At 38.2% G+C, this 23,006-nt stretch overlaps 1 protein-coding gene across 2 annotated transcripts in view; it reads left to right on the plus strand.

The window, feature by feature from the left end:
* Window positions 1–21,190, plus strand: part of LOC128203657 (enhancer of split m5 protein-like) — a 31,292-nt gene extending 10,102 nt beyond the window's left edge. The window contains exons 1-3 of one of the 2 annotated variants that reach the window (XM_052905163.1): window positions 18,648–18,897; window positions 19,511–19,603; window positions 19,926–21,190. In XM_052905163.1, the coding sequence (XP_052761123.1) occupies window positions 18,844–18,897; window positions 19,511–19,603; window positions 19,926–20,597 (819 nt within the window). In that variant the 5' untranslated portion in view covers window positions 18,648–18,843 and the 3' untranslated portion in view covers window positions 20,598–21,190. Of the gene's footprint in view, window positions 1–18,647; window positions 18,898–19,510; window positions 19,604–19,925 lie in introns of those variants that run through there. The other variant, XM_052905164.1, reaches the window with a different exon arrangement.
* Window positions 21,191–23,006: the final 1,816 nt, after the last annotated feature.

The raw sequence follows: 23,006 nt of genomic DNA on the forward strand, positions 1-23,006 counted from the left end.
GCATCTCAAGGGAGCTTACTGTTGCCTAATGAAGAAGAGGAGCATCTCAAGGGAGCTTACTGTTGCCTAATGAAGAAGAGGAGCATCTCAAGGGAGCTTACTGTTGCCTAATGAAGAAGAGGAGCATCTCAAGGGAGCTTACTGTTGCCTAAGGAAGAAGCAGAACATTTCAAGGGAGCTTACTGTTGCCTAAGGAAGAAGTAGAACATTTTTAGGGAGCTTACTGTTGCCTAAGGAAGAAGCAGAACATCTCAAGGGAGCTTACTGTTGCCTAAGGAAAAGAGGAGCATCTCAAGGGAGCTTACTGTTGCCTAATGAAGAAGAGGAGCATCTCAAGGGAGCTTACTGTTGCCTAAGGAAGAAGCAGAACATCTCAAGGGAGCTTACTGTTGCCTAAGGAAGAAGAGGAGCATCTCAAGGGAGCTTACTGTTGCCTAAGGAAGAAGCAGAACATTTCAAGGGAGCCTACTATTGCCTAATGAAGAAGCGGAAGTGAACTAAACATTATCTGATAAAGCAGCAGAACATTTCAAGAGAACTAAACATTGACTTATGAAGAAGCAGAATATTTCAAGGGAGCTTAACATTGCCTTATGAAGCAGCAGAACATTTCAAGGGAACTGAACATTGCCTTATGAAGAGCAGAACATTTCAAGGGAACTTAACATTACCGTATGAAGCAGCAGAACATTTCAAGGGAACTTAACATTGCCGTATGAAGCAGCAGAACATTTCAAGAGAATTTAACATTGCCTTATGAAGCAGCAGAACATTTTAAGGGAACTTAACGTTGCCATATGAAGCAGCTGAACAGTTTAAGGAAATTTAACATTGCCGTTCGAAGCAGCAGAACATTTCAAGAGAATTTAACGTTGCCATATGAAGCAGCTGAACAGTTTAAGGAAATTGCCTTATGAAGCAGTTGAACATTTCAAGAGAATTTAACATGCATGGTTTAGAGGCAGAGCATGTCAGGGATACTTAACATGCCTGATAAAGTAGTAGAACATTTCAAGGGAACTTAACATAGCCTAATAAAGAAGTAGAACATTTCAAACAATGACATTCACTTGGATGATAGTGTTTTTGATTTTTGCTAGAGCTTCATACATTAAAGGTCATTCCTCTTGAGACCTATATAATCATATATTTGTACATGCAGAGTAAAATCACCTAACACAAACATATCATGAAATAAGAGTTGTCCTCAATTATTTTCCTTGACAGACATCACCAGTGACCTTACACCGACATCATCTTCATGATGTTAGAGGTTTTCAACATCCAAATTTCATTAAGTCAGAATTATTGGATAAACAGGTAATAGAATCTGCTGGTTTATTCAATTAAATGATAACAAGATGATACCTGAAGACCTATGGCTACCCCTTAAAGAGTGGTTAACTACCAATTACTAAAGGTTGATGACCAGAAGATGATAGTTTCAAGATAAATATCTTGTATATCAGATATCGGGCCAAATTTACCAAAAATCTTTAAGTAGCAGTTTTGAACAGTTAAAAATTGACACCTTTTAAAATGCTGAGTGGTACAATTAAAATTTGCTAGGAGAAATGGTATGCAGACCTATTTTCGATCCCCCCCAAAAAAAAATTGATATAAATTCAAAGAAAAGAAATTTGGGTTATTGCATAAAAGAGAGCACCTGAGAACCTGATCTTTAAGTATGTTGTTTATACTCATTCAAGTTTGCTAAATTAGGCAGAAAGCTTATAAAATCACTATCAAGTCTGTTTCCTGGGACCAGTCCAGTTCCACAGACCAGTCCAGTGTCCTTTTGGAGACCCTATGATAAAGTACTCCAAGTTTGGGTTCAAACACACCTCTTGGGTGAGAGGTGGTCAACTATACCACACGTGACAACCATCCTGACCCCTCATAAAATGGTCCTTTCCTAGTTTTTTTTTAGTATTTGCACATACTTTTGGGGATAAACCATTGAATTGTGAACACATTTTTCAAGAGTAACTAGTGGTAAAATTTGGAACTCTGCATGACTTTAAAGAATAATTCATTTTATCTTTATGCGTTAGAAACTCTATTAGCCATAAAACACCAATTTTCAAAGGTTAATATGAAAAACTGCAATCTAATCTTTGGTTATCAGTCTTTTATCACGTTTCCAGACAATTTTTATTATAGCAAAAATCAGCTCATTCCAAGACAAAAAATTTAAAAGTTGGCAAATTTGTCAATCTGTGAAAGTGCAGCATTAAAGCCATTTGATAGATTTTAAAAAGCATCTAACACAATCTAGATACATATACCATAAAGTAACGAGTATTAGCTCTATAATTGAGGTTGTCAGTATCAACATTTAACAAAAATTTCAACAATTATTATTCATTATACCTGTTTTTGTTCCTTCCTTTGGTTTTTGGCAGAACAATCCCAAGTTTTTATGCACGCCGTAAATCACTCATAAGCCACAAAAATAAGCTTGAATTATTATAATCTCCAAATCCTTGTCCTCCCACTAACACAGAATGAGCAGTTTCAGCTTCACTTCATTACATCCATCTGAAAATATAGTAAAAGCCACAAATCAGGTCACGATGAAACTATTTTAATGGCACAATAATTTGGTTATAAATTAGACAGACAATGGCCAGCCATGCTCGTAAAATATATCTAAGGAATTGTAATGGGACTAGCTTAATTACAAAATGTATATATGTGATAGAAATTTACTATCCAGGGGTTGACAGTCTGAATTAATCAACCTTACCATATGATTAAAAGCTACAGATGTAGTAATATATTGCTCTCTTTGAGATAGAAAAAAAGTCAGCATAAATCTTTGTGTTTGTTTATTTAATGTCTTTTAACAAGTGCATATATCTTGCAAAAATGATTTTTGTGCTAAATTGTGTTCACCTATGAGCCGCAATATTTCACCTCAAGATTCTGAATCACTATGCACAGAATACACACAACGATGATTCTACCATGTTTAAAGCTGCACTCTCACCAATTGACAGTGTTGACCTTTTTTTATTATTTTTTGGTCTTAGAATCAGCTGATTTGGGCATCAATACTCTCAATAAATACAAACCAATGCTGCATGGAAATACTATATAAACAAGAGATGTTTGTCAAACATTATGCCCCCAATGTCAGATCCATGTTGCCAAGAATATTTGGACAATTGAATGAAATTTGCATGGACCAAAATGACAGCTGATTTGTCATTGACATTGGATGCCTTGGAGGAAGTTTTACGATTTAAACCAGTATAAAAGTATTAAAATCAATAGGGGTCATCTACTGGTCAGGCCCAACCTTCATGTCAAGTTTGCTGACAATAGATCCAGGAATTGTTGAGTTATCACTCCGACAAGCTTTGGTCTACCGAGGGACGGACGGACCGACCGACATGTGCAAAGCAATATACCCCCTCTTCTTCGAAGGGGGGCATAATTATATTAGTTGTCTGGTTAGTTCAGTGGTTAGCACATTCACTTATCACCTAGGCACCCCGGGTTCAATTCCCGGCCTGCCGCGCATGTGAGTTTTGTTTGTAACAATGTCACCAAGCTGGACAAGGGGGTTTCCTCTGGAGACTCCAATTTCCCACACAACACAAGACCACACTCTCGTGTAACATCGTATCAAGGAGAGTGATTAATATAATGTTGTAATAACTTTTTTCACAAATTAACTAACCCATTCTAACATACTCAACTGTACACTAGATACTTGTAGAATTACACTATTACAACACTGGAATGCCAAAAACAATGTTAATTCTGCAATTACTCATTTCGAACAAGTACATAGAAGTAATTTCCTCCTTGCTACAAATCATCATTAATAACAGTTACAGGTCCAAACAAATGAGTAATTACATGCTGTATGTATGTGGTTTCCTGAGTTAGAGCTCATTTCGAGATATATTTTTGCAACTGTTTTTCTAATTTTCTCATGAGACTTGTAAGCATAAACATGAGACAAATATTATTCCCAAGCATAAAAAATTGTTGTTTAGGTAACATCCCCAAAACTACTAGGTAGGGAAGGTAGTTTTGAACTTCGTTAAAGTTAACAACAGGATTAACGACATTGTTGGTGAACTATTTGATGATATGTTTATATATTTAAATGAAAAAAGTACAGCTAAAGCTCTTGTTAGAAATACTGCAAATCATAAGTGTATCTGTGAAACTTTCAAAAGGATTATTGATTTGAAAGTTAACATCGATGACGTAAACAATGTTGTGAACTTTTCTGAACAATCGGCCCATTAATGTTGTACCGATGTACTCAAGGATGATGATAATGTATGTTATGCTATGTCTCCTAAATTCTATCTGTTTATCTCTGAACTTACATAAAAACATAAACACGTGGGTTGGCTGAGCTGATAAGCCCTGCATTTGGCTTTTTTTACTCCACAGAGGTACTAAAAACATGACAAGATGTTCATGATAAAATCTATTTTTCCAAAGCTTGAGTGTGGTGGCATCAACAGTTAACATCAACCTAGGATATAAATATGGTTCACATGAAGCTTGGGGCTTCCGATAAGAAAGTTTTTTCTGAAATTCTGAAACATGACACACAAAAACATGGCTGTCAACAAGAGCACCAGAAACTTTTGCAAGTCCATTTTTCAAGAAAAAAACAATGGACATAACTCTTGAAAGAAATATCAAAGCCCAAGTTATGGGATTGCTAATTATATACATATTGTCATTATCAACATGCATACCAAGTTTCATGTCAATTTTGTCGAGGGTTTTTTAGTCATGACCCAAGGTTTTTTTCAAATAATGCTGTAGATAATGTCTTGTAATGCAAGTTTTCAATTGTAAAATAAGGCTTTTGAGCAGAATTCTAACATTGCTTCTTGGATGAAGATATTGTAACAGCCTGGCTATATGAAACTCAATTCAATCAAGCTAAACAAATGTTTTACTAGTGCAGGGCTTGCGGGCTTGTGCGAATTTCCACAAATGCAAAACTGTTCAAGCTCTGAGCTAATGCAGCAGTTTACACAGTTGGCATACGTTTGATATGAATTACAGCTGCAACACTTTAATAGTTCACTGAGCAAAGCTATATAACAATCGTATTTATTCACGTCACAAATGAAAGCGTAAATATGATAATCACCTTGAGAATAAAATTTTCATTAAATATTCTTCATCATACTCATAGCATCTATAAACACTGACAGAAATATTGCATCGCGTATTAATTGTGTCCTGAAATATATATATGGAACAATAACACTAGATTTTATACCACAAGCTGATGTCTTTGCCTTCCATGAAAACCCTCATAAATATAACAAGAGCTGTTGTAGGACAGCGTACTCAACCATACACCACTTTGTCTTATAATAAATACAATTATGATGTGATATGTGCCTATGTGTTAAAAGCAGTAAAAAAAGGCAATTAAAAAAATAAACAAGAAACACCACTATTTAACAAAGCAGATTGACAGAAGAACTTTGTCATGAGATTTAGTTTTTACTGTGTTTTAAAAAACAGTGACCTTGACCTCCAATGGAAGTCCTCCATAAACTCATCAAATATACAAAGTTTGGTCACTATACAAGTGTGTATAATCTATAATCATGTGTACCAAGTTTTTTTAAATATCTTTAATGGTTTTTGAGACATAGCCAAGGAGGTAAAACTTTTTTGCATGCTGACCCTGACGCCACCAATGAGACCAAAGCTATAAAAATATTTTCGTTAAAAAACAGACGACTAAAAAAACATGATAAAACATTATCTACCTAAAAGAAAACACTGGTCCTCCTGGCCACAATCAATACTCGAAGAGTAGACACACAAATCCCACACGGTCACAGACAATTCCACAAACCACTTTTCAATTCATGATATACAGTTAACGTTATGCCATAAATACTCCATAGACCTTATTGGAAAAGAACAACATCTAAGTGTAAAATCCCAGCATCGTTACACACTAAAATCACACATAAAAAAATATATCAAACATCACAAGAGCCCCTATTCCATTCACAGACTGAGTGGGAAACTCATTAACCAGCACCATACAACACTTATGACCCAAATAAGGCAGTCACTTCTTTCCTTAGAAAATGACTCACTTAACGGGAATGACAAAGCGAAAAGCCATAATTACGTCCGCCTTATTTAATTCCCAGTTTTTGTCCCAAAAGGGTATTGATCTCTCCCACTAACTTTCTACTACAATAACTTGTCCCAGATATCAGTACAAGGTACTGTATAACAATCTGTCCTCAAAATCTTCCAACAAACATGATAACCATTATATTGAGCATTGATTAAGTATTTATTGAGAGCTTTAGTGAGAACTTGCAGCATTCCAGGGATGCAGATAATCATTAATGCAGGGGGAAAACGTCAACAGATGTTACTACTGAAGACAGAGAGTGTTCATGCAGTGTTGGTAGTTTTACACAAAGGTTTAAATAAAATAGCTCAAAGCATCCATGATTTAATACACAGTCTGAATAAATGGTGCAACTAATTGGAAAATCAATGAAGTGCAGTGGCTGTGCTGTGCACTAAAGGGATTTTATGACGAACATTTTCTATTCTAATGGCATGTTGAAACGCAAGAAAAATCTTAGATTCTTAAAATGTCTACGTTCTGTTCTCTGTATAAAAAAATGTAGTGGCAACCTTCTAGCTTTGCTATAAAATTACCTCCCTTACAAACGTTTTAGTTTATATACGTCTATCAAGGTCTGTACGCGCTCATTAGCTACATGATGGCTTGACCCCGCTGTGACTTCAAAAGTTAAATTGTGTTTAAATGCCATAAGTGACATGAGAAGTGACAGCAATTCGCAGTCAAATTCAGTCATGGAAGACTTGAAGAAACAGAGTGAGATACAAGAGATTCAGGTGCAATACACTAGCTCTTTGAAAAGAGACTTCTTCGTTCTTTAACATGCTTGATGTAAAGCACTGATACACGGGATACAACTTTCCTGGGTTGAACAAGTGCTGAGTACACCATTTTCCCAAAACTATCCCTTAAATGCTGAGTTCTGGGCAAGAGAGCTACTGTATTTTAATGTCTTTCGGATAGATGTGGCCTAGGTTTGAACTCCTGACCATCCGAACCAGAAGCGAACACTATGCAATTGAGCTATTGGAGCCTTCCCATAAAATCTTTATTGTGCTTCCCCTTTAAAGTAGACATATAATTTTAAGTGCACAATTATCTCCCTTTAATGCAGTCCAACTCCTTTCAACACCTATAGATTGTGGTTGATTATATCTTAATGAGCAGTCAGATATCAGGTAAATATTTCATGTTAAGTTTTATTTCCTATTTATTTAAGGAAGAAAAGGCCTCATTAAACCTTGGTGTTGTCCCACATTCAAAACCAGTTAAAAATAGGTCTCAAATTATCTCCCTTACATTAGGTAACAATATTTTATTAGCATGGCTTGTTGAAAAAAGTTGCTATTAAACACTAGTGTTAAAATTCAGACTTGTGCAAAAGTTTCATTTCACTGAATGCCTGAACAATTCTGCGCATATCTGATTAATTCAAAAAGAAAATTTATTATATAAGTTATTGGAAACTACTATTCAAGTTGACCCCTTTACAAAAACTACCAGTCGGAAATATCTCCACTTGATCAGATAACGCCATGTAACCATTACTTTTCCATTCTTTTATCACCCAAGATCATAACGGTTCATTACTTAATTAGCCAGCTCTGAGCCTTCAATAAATTTCAAACTTGATGCCTGCATCAGTTGTTTTATAGCCACATCAAAACATTTTATTAATAGAATACATATCCTAAATTTGAGTTGTCCCCCTTGTTACAATGATTGCCACAATTTTATCACATTTATCTCCCTTATCTCTGACAACTGCCATCACATTGAGTCTGTGGTTCATTATCTTAATGAGCTGTGAGTGTTCCAGCATTCCTGGCAATTTTTGGTCAATATGACATGATTCCTTCAACTTGTCAGTGGTAGCACTGCTTTTGTTACACACATTGTAAACATCCTTGGTTTTGTGACCCAGAACACACAATTTTTTGCAACCTATTTCCAAACATTCTGTACCAGTGGTTTCTATTTATTCGTTGTTTCACTGATCTCAAATTTTCAATGAACTTGATGCATAAATTTATTTGATATTTTGTCTGATTAGTTTAATTATTATTTCATCATTAAAACATGACAGGTGAGGATTGTTTAAGCTGCAGATTTATTTGGCTTATCATAAAAGTGGCTTATCATAAAAGTCAAGTTTCAGACATGTTTTTTTCTATTATTTGAAAAATGATCAAAACAAAATAATATTCAACTTCCAAGGAACTGAGATGCAATTTTGAGGTTCCCACAACATTTATTATCCAATCTCTATTTTTACATAATTATTAAGCACGATATTCTTAAGAAATCAAGCTACAAGATTTCTTACCAAGTCTTCAGAACCACAATTTCCCATCTCAACCCAAGAAACTGTGTTTTTTACTTTTAAACTCTTCAAAACAAGTTGTCTAGACATTCAAATCTAACACATACCTTGTAATCTGTTAAACCAAGGCTCCAACTTTCTTCAACTTGTTTAAAAACTGCAGCAATTAAGACACTGGAAAAAAGCCTAAAATTACACTCAAAACAAACAAAACAGCCCAAACTGATGCCACCACCCCCTATTAACCACAAAATCAAGTGTAATGGGAGGTTTGAATAGGACGCCAAGTCCATCACCTAGGGGTAGATGATTTATTTTAAAACCTGTCAAGTGCAATTATCGTGTCTTCTTTGCTTACATTCTGCTTTTGCCAAGCTATGCATGCATTTTACCTGCAAGATAAAGAACCTTTGAATTTAGAGAATAAAGCATTCACGATTTTAATGAGATGGAGCTTCGATTTCTATGCTGCATGCCAGATTGGGACCTTTTTGGATCACAAAGGTTATGCTGATATACAGAAAAGTTTCAATTATTTCTTAATTTCGATATGCATGATGGACATAAAACAAGAGTGCCTCGGAGAGGATGCAAATGCTCGCCTGTTCTTGATTTTTTCATTCAAACAATTTTAAAAGTCAGAAGTATGGGGCATTACAGCCTTTTGTCGAATCCTGTTGGTAATGCTTTTCAAAATTTGTGGACTTGGAGAACATATTTGAGCATATATCAACATTTGTTGAAGGCTTCCAGCCGTCATTATCTTAGTTTTAACACTCCTAATGATTTGCCACAATTTATTACGTAATAAAAAAAAATCCCTAAAAATTGCCTTTTACAAACCCTGGACAAGTTTTTAAGAACTCAGCTTTCTCTGACTGACATGGAAAGGTCTATTTTCCATCACTGTTTAAATGGGTTTAAGGAACAAACCTAATTAATGGGCTTGAATAAAAAGGGACAAAAATACACAAGAATGCCAACCACTTATAAACCTCCGCTTGGCCTTGAGCCTGTTTGAATCCCGTTGACTGTAGTCCAACTCTTACCAAAAACATAGCCAAAAAAGATGTGTTAATTCAACATTATTTTTTAAATAATCCAAATATAAAACACAGAAAAATATTCCTGATAAAATCCTTGAAAACCACAAATAATTTACCTGATTTTTTTTACAGTAAAAATAAGAAACCAATGTCTAACTGATACAACAGTTAATAAAGCCAGTCAGGCTTATCAGTAAAAATCCACAACACAAAATTCCTTCAAATAAATTTTGAAATGCATTTCACTCACCATAGATAATGCACATGTATGCTTATCAGCGGTAAGAAAATGAAACCCTTTTATAAGTAAGCTCCGATAAGCAAACATTTCCTGGGGTTTGAAATCAATGGTAAGACTTGAAATGGATCCAAATAAATCTTGTTCATCTAAATTAGCTCTAAAGTTCCAAAATCTATGAATGAGACATCATGAAATAAAGCAAAGATTCTACATAAACTGATAAAATTATCTTCCAGTAATAACAGTTTTTCCGGTTCTGCGAAACATAGAATGGTCTAGCAATAAAATAACAGATCTATGGACATTATTTGCATTTATTTCTTGTACATATTGTTTTGCACATCTAAAACTGAGTCATGAAAATAAAGACTTTAGAACATCAGAGGAAGTTGTGAGTTCATTAAATAACGCTAATTGGCATCAAAATTTCATACAAGCTTTGATACAAATAATCCAGCCAATTTTGACCATTGCTAAAACAATTTAAGATGAAATGTAGAAAAAATGTTTGAAAACAATCAAATATAAAACACAAAAAAATAACCCCTCATCAGTACAATTTCATTATAAATAAGTTTTCAATCGAAAAATCATACATGATCTGTACAGACATCCTTGACACTTGCGAGCATCGTTCCGATTTTTGAACTTTAAGGACTTATGGACTCTGTGAATGTTTTTTAACAAACATCCCGAGTTCTCAATGACCTCGCAAATTTTTTCGAAAGTGGGAGCAGCTCACTGGACCCAAGTAGACCTTGTACTGGCATCACTAAATGTTAGTGCAGACTTAGTGTTAGAGCCCCGCACTGTCAAAGATTAAATAAACAATGTCAGTGAATGAGAATTATATACAGATTTTAAGGCATAAGTTGGCCATTCTGGGTTTGATTTTTCGCCCCATATTCAAGCCATTCCTTCTATTTCTACCAAGGAAAGACACCATAGAAACATCCAACTGGCTTGTACATATGACACAGTGTTTTTCCAATTTTTTGGGGAAAGGGACTGATCTGACTGGTAAAAATGTGTTAAATTTAATTAAATTCAGCCCAAAATTGACCCTTTGGGTTAAATGTATGGCTCTTAATCTCCCTTAAACCATTCTATATGCTCAAAACGGAAGCGACACAACTTTATAAATCATTATACCATATTTCATTCTTCCCATTTATATGATATCTATAACACATATTCCAAGCAAAATAAATCAAAACCTCATGTCAGGTTTACCTAAAATATGCTCATTTCCCATAAAATCATTGACCTCCCAAGCAACACCACTGATTGAAGGCTTATCAGCAACCAACCACCTGCCCCAGGTTATTGAAATTTGGCATGATACCTGGGCATATCCTAATATCAACACATATTCATCCCCCATACACGGATGAATCATTTTTCTGGCCATCAATGTTTATTTAAAGGAATCTTTAAAAGAATGTGGGGAGCCTGAGATAAAACATTTTGTTTTACAGCAAGTTTTAAATATGCTCACTTTTAAAATTGGTTGTTTGGGAAAAAGACACGTTTTTTAACATGTGAAATCTATGTTTCAGCTTAAATACAATGTTATAGTCATTAGCCCAATTTATGTCCCTTGCAAAGCTCAATCCATCGGCAAAAACATTACATGATTTTGAAAAATTGAAGTCTTCTTTCAAACTTTATTTGGAGTCTTGATTTCTTTTTTTTCTGAAACTTTATTTTTTACATTACAAACATTACCTTTTTTTGTTAAATCATATTTTTTGTTACATTATGACCACCAGCAGACAACAAACCAACAAACAATGAACTGCTTCAGTTTTATCCACTTCCCCAATCTAACCCCACACCCTCCCTTGTTTACCAAATACTCTGAATTTTGCATAAATTATTATTCCTTTACTATCTTGTTTGCGGGTCTGCATAACATATAATGCCAAAATTTAAGTACCTGCATACCCACTACCTGAGCCCCAAGTCTTTCATAATAAAAAATAGACCCTGGATGCTGCATACATAAAACAGGGGTGTCAGCTTTTCTTTTTTCAAGGGTATTCGAAGTCATCCACCTACTGACAGCAAACTTTATTGAGCAAGCTTGCATAAAATATTCAAAAAAGCATAAATTTTAACCTACCTACATCACACAGATAATTCCAGTTCACGCACTTCCCCGAGCTTACTCCACAACTAACAACCGATGAATGGATAGGAAACTGATGCCAGAAACAGCCACTTCAGAAGTTCAACATCTGGAAGTAATTAATTACCCCTGGGAACCAAGGGGAGTAACTCTTGTATAAAAGAAAAAGACCAAATCAAGGCCACTCCATTTATTTCCCTTTGCATTTTTAAAAAAACAAAAACAACTTGACTAACAACACCACAAGTATAACCTCTGTAAATCAAGGGGAATAACTCAATATCAAAGCAAAGTAATAAAATAGTACCTTCACATTTACCTCCCTTGGCATTTTTTTAACAGCATGTCATGACTGCAATAAATGGCTGGAATATCTACTAGACAATCGGTAATACATCTTGTCAGAGCATTCAGAAAATACTGAGGTAGGGCCATGAGCATAATAGGGACTATGAGACAGTGATATAATTCTTTAAGAAAGTAAAAAGTAGACAGATCCAGATATCCACTGATACAGCCAACCAGGGTACAGACTTGGCAAAATTCTATAACTCATTCAAACAACCAGTCTGAATTCATTCTAGAGTTGTTTTAATAAAAGAAAAAATGAAGTTATTTTGTCATCAATAGGAAGATGCGATGTTATTGATATGTTGATAATTATATTCTGATATGAAGCAGAATTGATACATTCAAATGCATTTTAATAACACTTGAAAACTAGATTCTTCAATGTCTTTGAAATATGGAACAAAATATTATTTACCACCAGTATTCCGTAATAAAGGGTACAAGGGTATCTCTAATCTTATTTTCTTTCTTCTTTTTTTTTTCTTTTTTATGCAAAGGCACAAAAATACAGCATTAGTGAAAGACAAAAATAATTGTCAGTTTAATCATTAGTATTTGTTGTAAAATATTAAAGAAGATAGCCAAGACCAGAGGTCGAAATTAACTTCAGCCCACATGCCCTGCACTGGTAGAAATGTCTTCCAGGCTTGCTTAAATTCTGAATTTTTTAGAAGGGCTTGTTCAAAAATTTGATGCAAAGCTTGTGCTATATATCCAGTGCTTGCTTGTGTAAAATAGTCTAGGTTCATTTAATTGCGCTATTTAAAGTTTACTTGAGCTAAATCGCCAGGGCTTGCTTGTGCTAAAATTTTAACTAATGTTTTTTTTAACATTACAATTGGACAAACAAACCATTTCTGTATGCAAGAGTTGGTGTTCACTAAAAGGAACAAACTTTATCTCATTTTATTATCTTTTCTGTTTATTGAATTTAAAGCTGCACTCTCACAGATTGACCATTTTTTACAACTTTTTTATTTTTTGTCTTGGAAAGAGCCAATTTTTGCGTAAATATCTGCAAACCAATGATATAAGATTGTTGACAAAAAATCTTATCGTAAATTTTCATATTTCCATTCGAAAATTAATGTTGTATGGCTTTAACCGTTACTAACGGTTTAAGAAAAATGCATAAAACATCAAGTTTTGAACTTCAATATAAAAATCTGCGATCTATTTTTTTGTCAGCAGTCTTGTATCACTGATTTCCATGGATTTTCACAAAAATTGGCTCGTTCCAAGACATAAAATAAAATAAAATGTCAAAACGTTCAATCTGTGAGTGTGCAGCTTTAAAGTGTGCTTGTTCATTTCTAGCCAAAATTGGAATTTCAAAAGTTAAAATGAAGCTATTTTCCAAACCAGAGAAGCCTCTGCCCCATTTCCAAAATGGTAAAAAAAACATTGAAGATGATATTTTTCAACCTGTTTGGCATAAATTATATTCAATGAGACGTGGAAAGCATTGTCACAGCTCAGTTCAGTGCAGCGCTTGTGCTTCAAACATTACCAATGGATTAAATTATTCATTGGAGAAACTGTTACAGTCGGGGTCGTTGCTGACAGCGAGGGTAAATTAGCCTTAATTGGTTGTGCATGAACACTGCCCTCATATTTATCATCATCTCCCCCATCCCACCCCCTACAGTATAAAAAGTTAAAAAACAACAACAGAAAATGTATGAAGCAAAATAAAATAAGATGCAATTCATATTACAGGACGGAGATTTTGGTTGAAAAATGGTAGAGAAGTCAGTCAAAAGCTGTACACGAACTACAGTCAGTCGTTCTAAGATTGATTTACCCCACCCCACATTTGACTGCATAGACCGTCGTAAATTTGATTATTTAACATAATTCATTCAAAATTGGACATGTTAATATATGCATTATAAAATATCATATCAAACAATTGTTTTGCATGCACCAGTTTCTATCAAACATAAAGATATTCATATTATTTAACAAAAACATCTTTTACCGTAGACCCCATCTTTGCGCAGAAGAAGCAGCCATTTTGTTACACGGGAAATAATTCCCGCGAAAAAACGTATTTCGCACAAATATTGTTACCTCCCTTTGACCGTAATTTTTTAAGAAAATAAATATGAAATAAAAGTCATTAATTTTGAATTTCATATTAATTCAAGTACTGTAACGGTTTTTATATAACAATACATAAGCGGAGTTAATCAATTTTCATTTTAATAACACAATCGGAGATTATCACAACAAAAAGCACCGCTTCAGACTAAAACAAGCCAACATATTGAAGTAGGACGCCCAAACCCACTTGACAGCATTGAAACCACATATTGTTACAATTCTAACGGAGGGGCGGGCTCTTGACCAATGTCGAGTCCCTGAATCATAAGGAACCCGACACACACATACTGTATATATGAATTTTGGATGCCCGGTGATGTTATGTTAATATCCGTTAACGTCTTGAACATTTTCATAAAAGTAAAAAAAAAACACATCTAGAATCATACCGAAAAAAAATTAACAAACAAGATACTTTGGCTTCAAATATGGTTGAAGATGCCAAAACACTTCCGATTTCAGCTGAAATAGACTGCAATAATCTTATCTCTAATACAATGTACTCTTGATTATTTCTTCACATTAGTGGGGAGATACCCGAGCTGAGTGGGAGGGGTGCGTTCCCGCCTATGCAAACATTGTTGGGGTGACACCCGGGCGGAGGGAGTGCGTTCCCGCCTATGCAAACATTGGTGGGGTGATTCCCGGACGGAGTGGGAGGGGTGCGTTTCCGCCTATGCAAACATTGGTGGGGAGATTCCCGAGCGGAGTGGGAGGGGGTGCGTTCCCGCCTATGCAAACATTGGTGGGGTGATTCCCGGGCGGAGTGGGAGGGGGTGCGTTTCCGCCTATGCAAACATTGGTGGGGAGATTCCCGGGCGGAGGGGGTGCGTTCCCGCCTATGCAAACATTGTTGGGGTGACACCCGGGCGGAGGGAGTGCGTTCCCGCCTATGCAAACATTGGTGGGGTGATTCCCGGACGGAGTGGGAGGGGTGCGTTTCCGCCTTTGCAAACATTGGTGGGGAGATTCCCGGGCGGAGTGGGAGGGGGTGCGTTCCCGCCTATGCAAACATTGTTGGGGTGACACCCGGGCGGAGGGGGTGCGTTCCCGCCTATGCAAACATTGGTGGGGAGATTCCCGGGCGGAGGGGGTGCGTTCCCGCCTATGCAAACATTGGTGGGGAGATTCCCGGGCGGAGGGGTGCGTTCCCGCCCATGCAAACATTAGTGGAGATCATCCCGGGCCGAGTGGGAGGGGGTGCGTTCCCGCCTATGCAAACATTGGTGGGGAGATTCCCGGGCGGAAGGGGTGCGTTCCCGCCTATGCAAACATTGGTGGGGAGATTCCCGGGCGGAGGGGTGCGTTCCCGCCTATGCAAACATTAGTGGAGATCATCCCGGGCTGAGTGGGAGGGGGTGCGTTTCCGCCTATGCAAACATTGGTGGGGAGATACCCGGGCGGAGTGGGAGGGGGTGCGTTTCCGCCTTTGCAAACATTAGTGGAGATCATCCCGGGCAGAGTGGGAGGGGGTGCGTTTCCGCCTATGCAAACATTAGTGGAGATCATCCCGGGCTGAGTGGGAGGGGGTGCGTTCCCGCCTATGCAAACATTGGTGGGGAGATTCCCGGGCGGAGGGGTGCGTTCCCGCCCATGCAAACATTAGTGGAGATCATCCCGGGCTGAGTGGGAGGGGGTGCGTTTCCGCCTATGCAAACATTGGTGGGGAGATTCCCGGGCGGAGTGGGAGGGGGTGCGTTCCCGGTCATGCAAACATTGGTGGGGAGATTCCCGGGCGGAGGGGGTGCGTTCCCGGTCATGCAAACATTGGTGGGGAGATTCCCGGGCGGAGGGGGTGCGTTCCCGGTCATGCAAACATTGGTGGGGAGATTCCCGGGCGGAGGGGTTGCGTTCCCGGTCATGCAAACATTGGTGGGGAGATTCCCGGGCGGAGGGGGTACGTTCGATCCCGCCTATGTAAACATTGGTGGGGAAATTCCCAGGCGGAGGGGGTGCGTTTGATCCCGCCTATGCAAACATTTGTGGGGAGATTCCCTTGCGGAGGGGAGTGCGTTTCCGCCTATGCAAACATTGTTAAGGAGATTCCCGGGCGGAGGGATGAGCGTTTCCGCCAATGCAAACATTGGTGGGGAAATTCCCGGGCGGAGGGGTGTGCGTTTCCGCCTATGCAACATTGTTTAGGAGATTCCCGGGCGAAGGGGAGTGCGTTTCCCACTATGCAAACATTGGTGGAGAGATTCCCGGGCGGAGGGGGTGCGTTCCCCCTATGCAAATATTGGTGGGGAGATTCCCGGGCGGAGGGGAGAGAGGTGCGTCTCCCCCTGTGCAAACATTGGTGGGGAGATTCCCGGGCGGAGAGGGATGGGTGCGTTTCCCCTATGCAAACATTGGTTGGGAGATGTCTGGGCGAGGAGAGGGGGTGCGTTTCCCCCTATGCAAACATTGGCGGGGAGATTCCCGGGCGGAGGAGGTGCGTTCCCGCTTATGCAAACATTGGCGAGGAGATTCCCGGGCTGAGAGAGGGGGTTTGGGTGCGTTTCCCCCTATGCAAACATTGGCGGGGAGATTCCCGGGCGGGGGGAAGAGGTGCGTTCCCGCTTATGCAAACATTGGTGGGGAGATTCCCGGGCGGAGGGGGTGCGTTCCCGCTGATGCAAACATAGGTGGGGAGATTTCCCGGGCGGAGGGGTAGCGGTCCCGCCCATGCAAACATAGGTGGGGAGATTTCCCGGGCAGAGGGTAAGGGGAGTACGTTCCCACATACGGCAAACATTGGTGGGGAGATTTTGTCTTCAGAGGTAGAAATGTTTTGCGTCTGTTCCTTTCAAAACTGAAAATGAGCACCAGCCATCTCAATTTGATATTATGGTTGTTGGCAAAATTTGCTGTGTAAGGATCGGACTCATTTCATACAAGTCTAGCATCGGAACACCGACTAAACTGTGTCGGAATCCGCCGTAGCAAAAGAATGTGGGGAGGGGCTGGGGAGGGGTGACTCCCCAATTTAGAAATGGTTATAAGTACTTACTAAGACCCTTTTGCCTGCCTTATATTTACAGACATCCAGATATGTATGAGATGAGGATATTGTTTAATACGGATTATATTTTTTAATCTGTAAAATGGAAGATTTTTTTTCACACAGAATGGCTTTCTTGTAATATATGTTATGCATAAAGAATATTTTACTTGTTAACATATATTAAATAATGTACATTTGTAAGTAAATGCATTTATATTTTGTGACTATTAGCGTATTCGGGAGGGGGGCTATCCACTCCTCACCCCTTCGATTGTCAAAGTTTTTTACGAAGTAAAAGTAGCGACTCCAGACCCCATTGGGACATTTTTAAACATCTAAATAGATGTTCTGAGCGAGGGGCAAATATCAAAAGGTTATGCCCGAATTCCTGGATCTGCCCCTGGTGACGCATTGACATTCATTACATTACATTACATTATATTTAATATTCATCATATTTATTTGCTAGGATTCATTTGAGCATTGTCTTTGTTATTGACCTCAATGATTTCATCTTGTACATGCATTTGAGAAAATTTGGGTGTATAAGTTAAATTATACTCGCACTCTGGCAAAGCCCATTCGACGAGTGCTTACATAAGGCTTTTGGAGCATAGTGCAGATACAGAATGTAACCCTGGTTTGAGAAACCCTTGTTCTTTTACTGTGCACTTGTGGATCGCACTGTCACTGTCCCCTATTAAATGTCCCTTCCAGAGACGATTGTTGTTGTTTTTGGGGTGCGGCGGGGGATCGAACTTGCGGTCCCCTGGATTGACAGTTAAACGTGTAGACAACGGATCAGCCACGTGAAATAATTAACGTGTTGATATGATTTATAATATATTTACTTAATTTCAATTTTTTTTTAAATTGTAGTCTTTTCTACAACTTTTAATAAACACTCAAAATGATTAAAGCCAGCTTTTAATTTATTACACCTTCGGACACACAGTAGCAATCAACACAAGCGGCTTTTAATTATTATCACATTATTATTTCATTAAATTTTGACAAATTTGAGCAAACTTCTCAGTTTGGGCGCGAGGCAATAATTACACAACACAGCCATGTCAATTAACATTCTATTGTATCAATTGTGTCAACAATAAAAACAACAATCACACCAATTATTTGACATAGCGCCAAATGGACACGAGGAATGGCTCAACGCCTTTATTGACAAGTTGTGGAGCACTTTAGCGCTTTAAAACGGCCGATTTGATTGGTACATTTAACGTGTAAACACCATTTTGTTCCACACTTCGTGTTTTTATTGAGTACAACTTCCTTGCGTTTTGCATGCTTTTTTTCCCGCTAACTTTATAAGACGTCAAACTCCACGATATTTTCCAAATCGCGCGCCGAGTCAGATTCCTAACAGTTCTTCACTGAGTGAACACACAGGCAGATTTAGAATTGTTTTATTTAAAAAAAATCAAAAGTTGAAAGATACTTGAAACGTTAGTCATCATATTAAGAATATATTTCTGGTGTTTGGTGTCATAAAGTTTTGGAATACATCTTAAAAGATAAAACTTAAAATGGTTGGACAGGATTTCGCGGAAGCAGATACGACATCTCTTCGCCTCAGAAAGGTCAGTTTATTATTGATCGCTCTGATTGTTTTACTTATTTATCAGTAAATGATGTTAGTCATTGAAACAGTTTGATAGAAAAGCGTTAAAATTGTATAAAAGATTGTCAAAGAAATTCTTGCAGCCTCTTTTGGTTCGCACATGCTTTGAATTGTGTACTGGTTGTCTCTCTTGTTATAAATCTGACGCAATCAAATATTGCTATAAAATCGTTTCCCTGAACTTTATACAAGGACCTATTTTTAGAAACATTGACTTTTAAATTATTTAAATAAAAATAACGTTTTTTGTGTGAATTTAAAGTCTAGAGATGTCCTGAGCCGCAGTCAATTATTGAATTAAAAAGACTCAACTTCGAGAAGTTCCGTGTCTAATAAACAGACGCGAAGCAAGGGCCAATTTGGGATTACGCAGATTGATAACGGACGGCATATTAACCCTTTAAATCCCTACCCCACATCCGTTTTTAATTCAGATTCGGGGCTTCAGATATGACAAAAACTTCCACCTGTCGAGAATTCATTACGCAACTGCGTAGTCAGCTACGCTCATGATAATAGTCATTCATGAAATATCGTCGATTTTATTAACCATTTCCAACTCCTGTTTCCAGGTACGCAAACCACAGGTGGAGAAGCGTCGACGTGACCGGATGAACATCAGCATAGAGAACTTGCGGGCCCTCCTTGTGGCCGCCCATCCTCAGGTCAGTTGCTGTATTACAACATCTGGTATTATACACTGGACCCTCCTGCACTCTAATCTTCCCCACAAATTGGAGTTTAAAATATTAAAATTTGGTTGTCAAATGTAAAAAAATCTATTTAAATGCAATTACACCCTCACACCCTCAGACTCTCCAGCATAGATCTTTTTTTTGTATCCTTAATTGTATTAATGAAGTTGGTATTTTTTCAAATTGTTTCTCTAATCAGTCAGAGCTGATTTTCATGACGAGCGTATCCATGTCTACATAACTGCACAATGATTAAGACATAAATTCAAAAACATATTTTGTATGTTTCCAGGACCCGTCCATCAGACGTAGTGACAAAGCTGAGCTTCTTGAGGAGGCTGTTCGCCACCTGACCTTCCTCCAGACGCGTCCCAACCGCCAAAACGCTCCTGCCTCCTCCAACCACGACGACGCCTATGCTTCCGGTGTCCAGGATTGCACGAGGGAGGTCGCCAGATACCTGAGCGGCACTGGACGTGCAAGTATCCAAACAATCACCCAGCTTGGAACACACCTGCGGACTACCTGCATTCGAAGGCCGGACCAACACCCTGCCCGAGCCCCGGGAACACCCAGGACGGCTTTCGCAGCTTCACCACAGTCGACGAGCACACCGTTCCAGCCACGTGACCATGGCCCCGTTGTGAGGTCACTTCCAGTGATGTTCAACAGAAATGCCATCTCGCCAGTTAACCATTCCGGTCGTGAACATCCGTTTCCCCCATCGACGAACAACACGTTCAGCATACGCTTCACCACCACGCCATCCCGCACCGGAAGTCTGAGTCCAGCGAGCTCCACAACAAGTTCCTCTTCTAGCGACTGTTCCTCCTCTGTGGTGTCCACTTCCGGTATGTCCATTAGTGAGGACAGTTCCGATATGGTGCCAAATGTGTCAGGCGATGAGGGAAACGACGCAGCGAATGCCATTATGGAGGATGAGAGGCCATGGCGCCCTTGGTGAATTGGAAAGATGTTGTGTTTTTTTGTGTTGCAAAGTTTATATTTTTATTTGAAGTTATTCAGTTAAATAGCTGACAGTTCTGAAATAAAGATTAGCTGTTAATGGTAATGGCAATGATGTAGCATGTGACGTCATTAAGAAGGAAGGGTGCCATGGCGTTCTTTGATGTGATTGATTTTTGTGATATTCTTTGATTTTAGCAGTTTCATAGCCGTGTTAAGTGCTGTTAGTACTGGAACCGAGTGAGAAAGTGTGATTTATAGTTCATTGTTCATTGGCTAAATGAGACTGTTTTTGTTTTCATTAATTGATTTTTAATTAATACAAAAGTGGAATTTTGTGAAATAATTGATTATAGTACTGGAATCAAGTGGGAAAGTGTGTTACAACTCAGTTTATAGTTCATTAGTTAGTAGTTTATAGTTCATTAGTTTAATAGTTCTGTTTTTTTCTTCTCCATTTTTTGTGAGTTTAAAGACACGCGAAGGGCGGAGTTTGTGAACTTGATTATAGAACTGGAAAATAGCGTTGAGCAGAAGATACAGGATTTGCTGTTTTTGATATGTTATTTGTGATAATTTGATAACTTTTGTTTGTTGACATGTGCTATGTTTTATTAAACAATTAAACAATCCGGTTTATCACTGCGTTTATATATGTTTCTTTTAACCCCCCCCCCCCCCCCGCCCCCAACCGCTGAAACTCGAAGAGGATATAGAGATGGTTGGCCTGCTGGCATGTACCCTAAGCATTTAACCGGACTAAATTCAAAGTGTTTGGTATATTAAGGAGAATGCAGCGCTCAGGAACCATAACTTTGTCTGCGTATTTTTCGTTCTAGATCTTTTAAAACTTGTCTGTGGCACAACTACCAAGTCTGCATATTGAGTTCATATACATGTCAACAACCATAACGCTGGTTTTATTTTAGTTATTGCCCTTTGTTGACTTTCATCCTTATTTGTCATAGATTTTAACACTAAGACCGAAAGCGACTCAGAATTACTAGAAGTTAATGCAATTGGATGCATCTGTTTATTACAAGAGTTCAGACAGACACTTGATCAGATTTGACGAAAATATCGACACTTGATTTTGCCAATAAAACCTCCCGTTCACATTCAACGAAAGTGTAAATAAGATATCCGATTGGACTATTAAACAATAATTGGGTCATAAAGGTATCCAGATCATTCATACTAAAATGTGATCAACCAACTACACGATTTTCACGTTTTGTCGCATTGTGCCCATTAGTTCAATGATTTTGTGACAGACTTTTTAAAATAGTGCATTAGTCAAGTTGTTACAATAATCGACATAATAACAAGCATATCTGCCCTGTCTTTCCGACTCAAAAAAGGCAATTCAATTATCAACATGTGTCGCTAACATCTTTCCAAACTTTGAAGGCTATAGTGCCTGGGTCCATGTGCTTTTATATCTTAAATCTACGAAAACGCATGTTTTTAAAATGGATAAACAAACCAATAATGTGTAAAACGCTGTGAACTGCTATTTGCCACACCTAAACCACTATGAGAATTAAAGGGGGGACAATGAAGCTTTCAACTCTGGGTATAATATTTTTGAATTTGAGTTATTGCCCTTCGTTTATGTTTCCCCCTAAAACACGTTTGGGTATTGCCCTAAACTTTATATACAGAAATAACACGTGGAAGTGAAGCTCTGGCTATAATTTTTATTTTTTTTATTTTGAGTTATTGCCCGTTGCTCATGTTTTCCATAGCTCGAAGATTTTTGAGATGACAATTTTCATTACTGACATTTATCTTATTTGGGAGAAGTGCCATTCACCAGAAACGTAATTCTGGTTGCAATATGTTTTCAGTTATTGCCATATGTTCTTTTTCATCTTTCATTTTTGTCCGGAGCATAAATCAAGTCTGACATTGGTAACATACCACAGGCGCGACGCTGACTACGCAAATAGCAGTTGCGTAGAGAAATTGTGACAGGTCGAAGTTTTTGTCATACCAAAACCCCTCAAATTTGAAATAAACCGAAGGGGGTGGGGGTGTAGGGGCTGAATGGTTTAACATGCTGTCCTGTCCGTCATCGATCTGCGTAATCCCAAATTGGCCCTAGCTATGCCTCTGGGCCACGAGTTGTATCGGCATCTGACATTCTCTGCTGCAATATCACATGGCATCAACAACGCTATACAAACAAAGGTATACAACACCAGAGGCTTGTAAGATGTTTGGTTAAGTGAATGAATAACTTCACGAAGACATACACGCACAATGTTATACAGATAAAAATATAAAGGCTATATTTTGAATGTTATACAAGAAAAGGTAATATAAGTTCCCGCTACTACTGCATATTAGCATAGCCTTGGCACTGCGGACGCCGGTGGTGTCGTCGCCATACAAAAACCTGGCC

Source organism: Mya arenaria, chromosome 9 (genome assembly GCF_026914265.1).
Source record: "Mya arenaria isolate MELC-2E11 chromosome 9, ASM2691426v1".
Lineage (NCBI taxonomy): Eukaryota > Metazoa > Mollusca > Bivalvia > Myida > Myidae > Mya > Mya arenaria.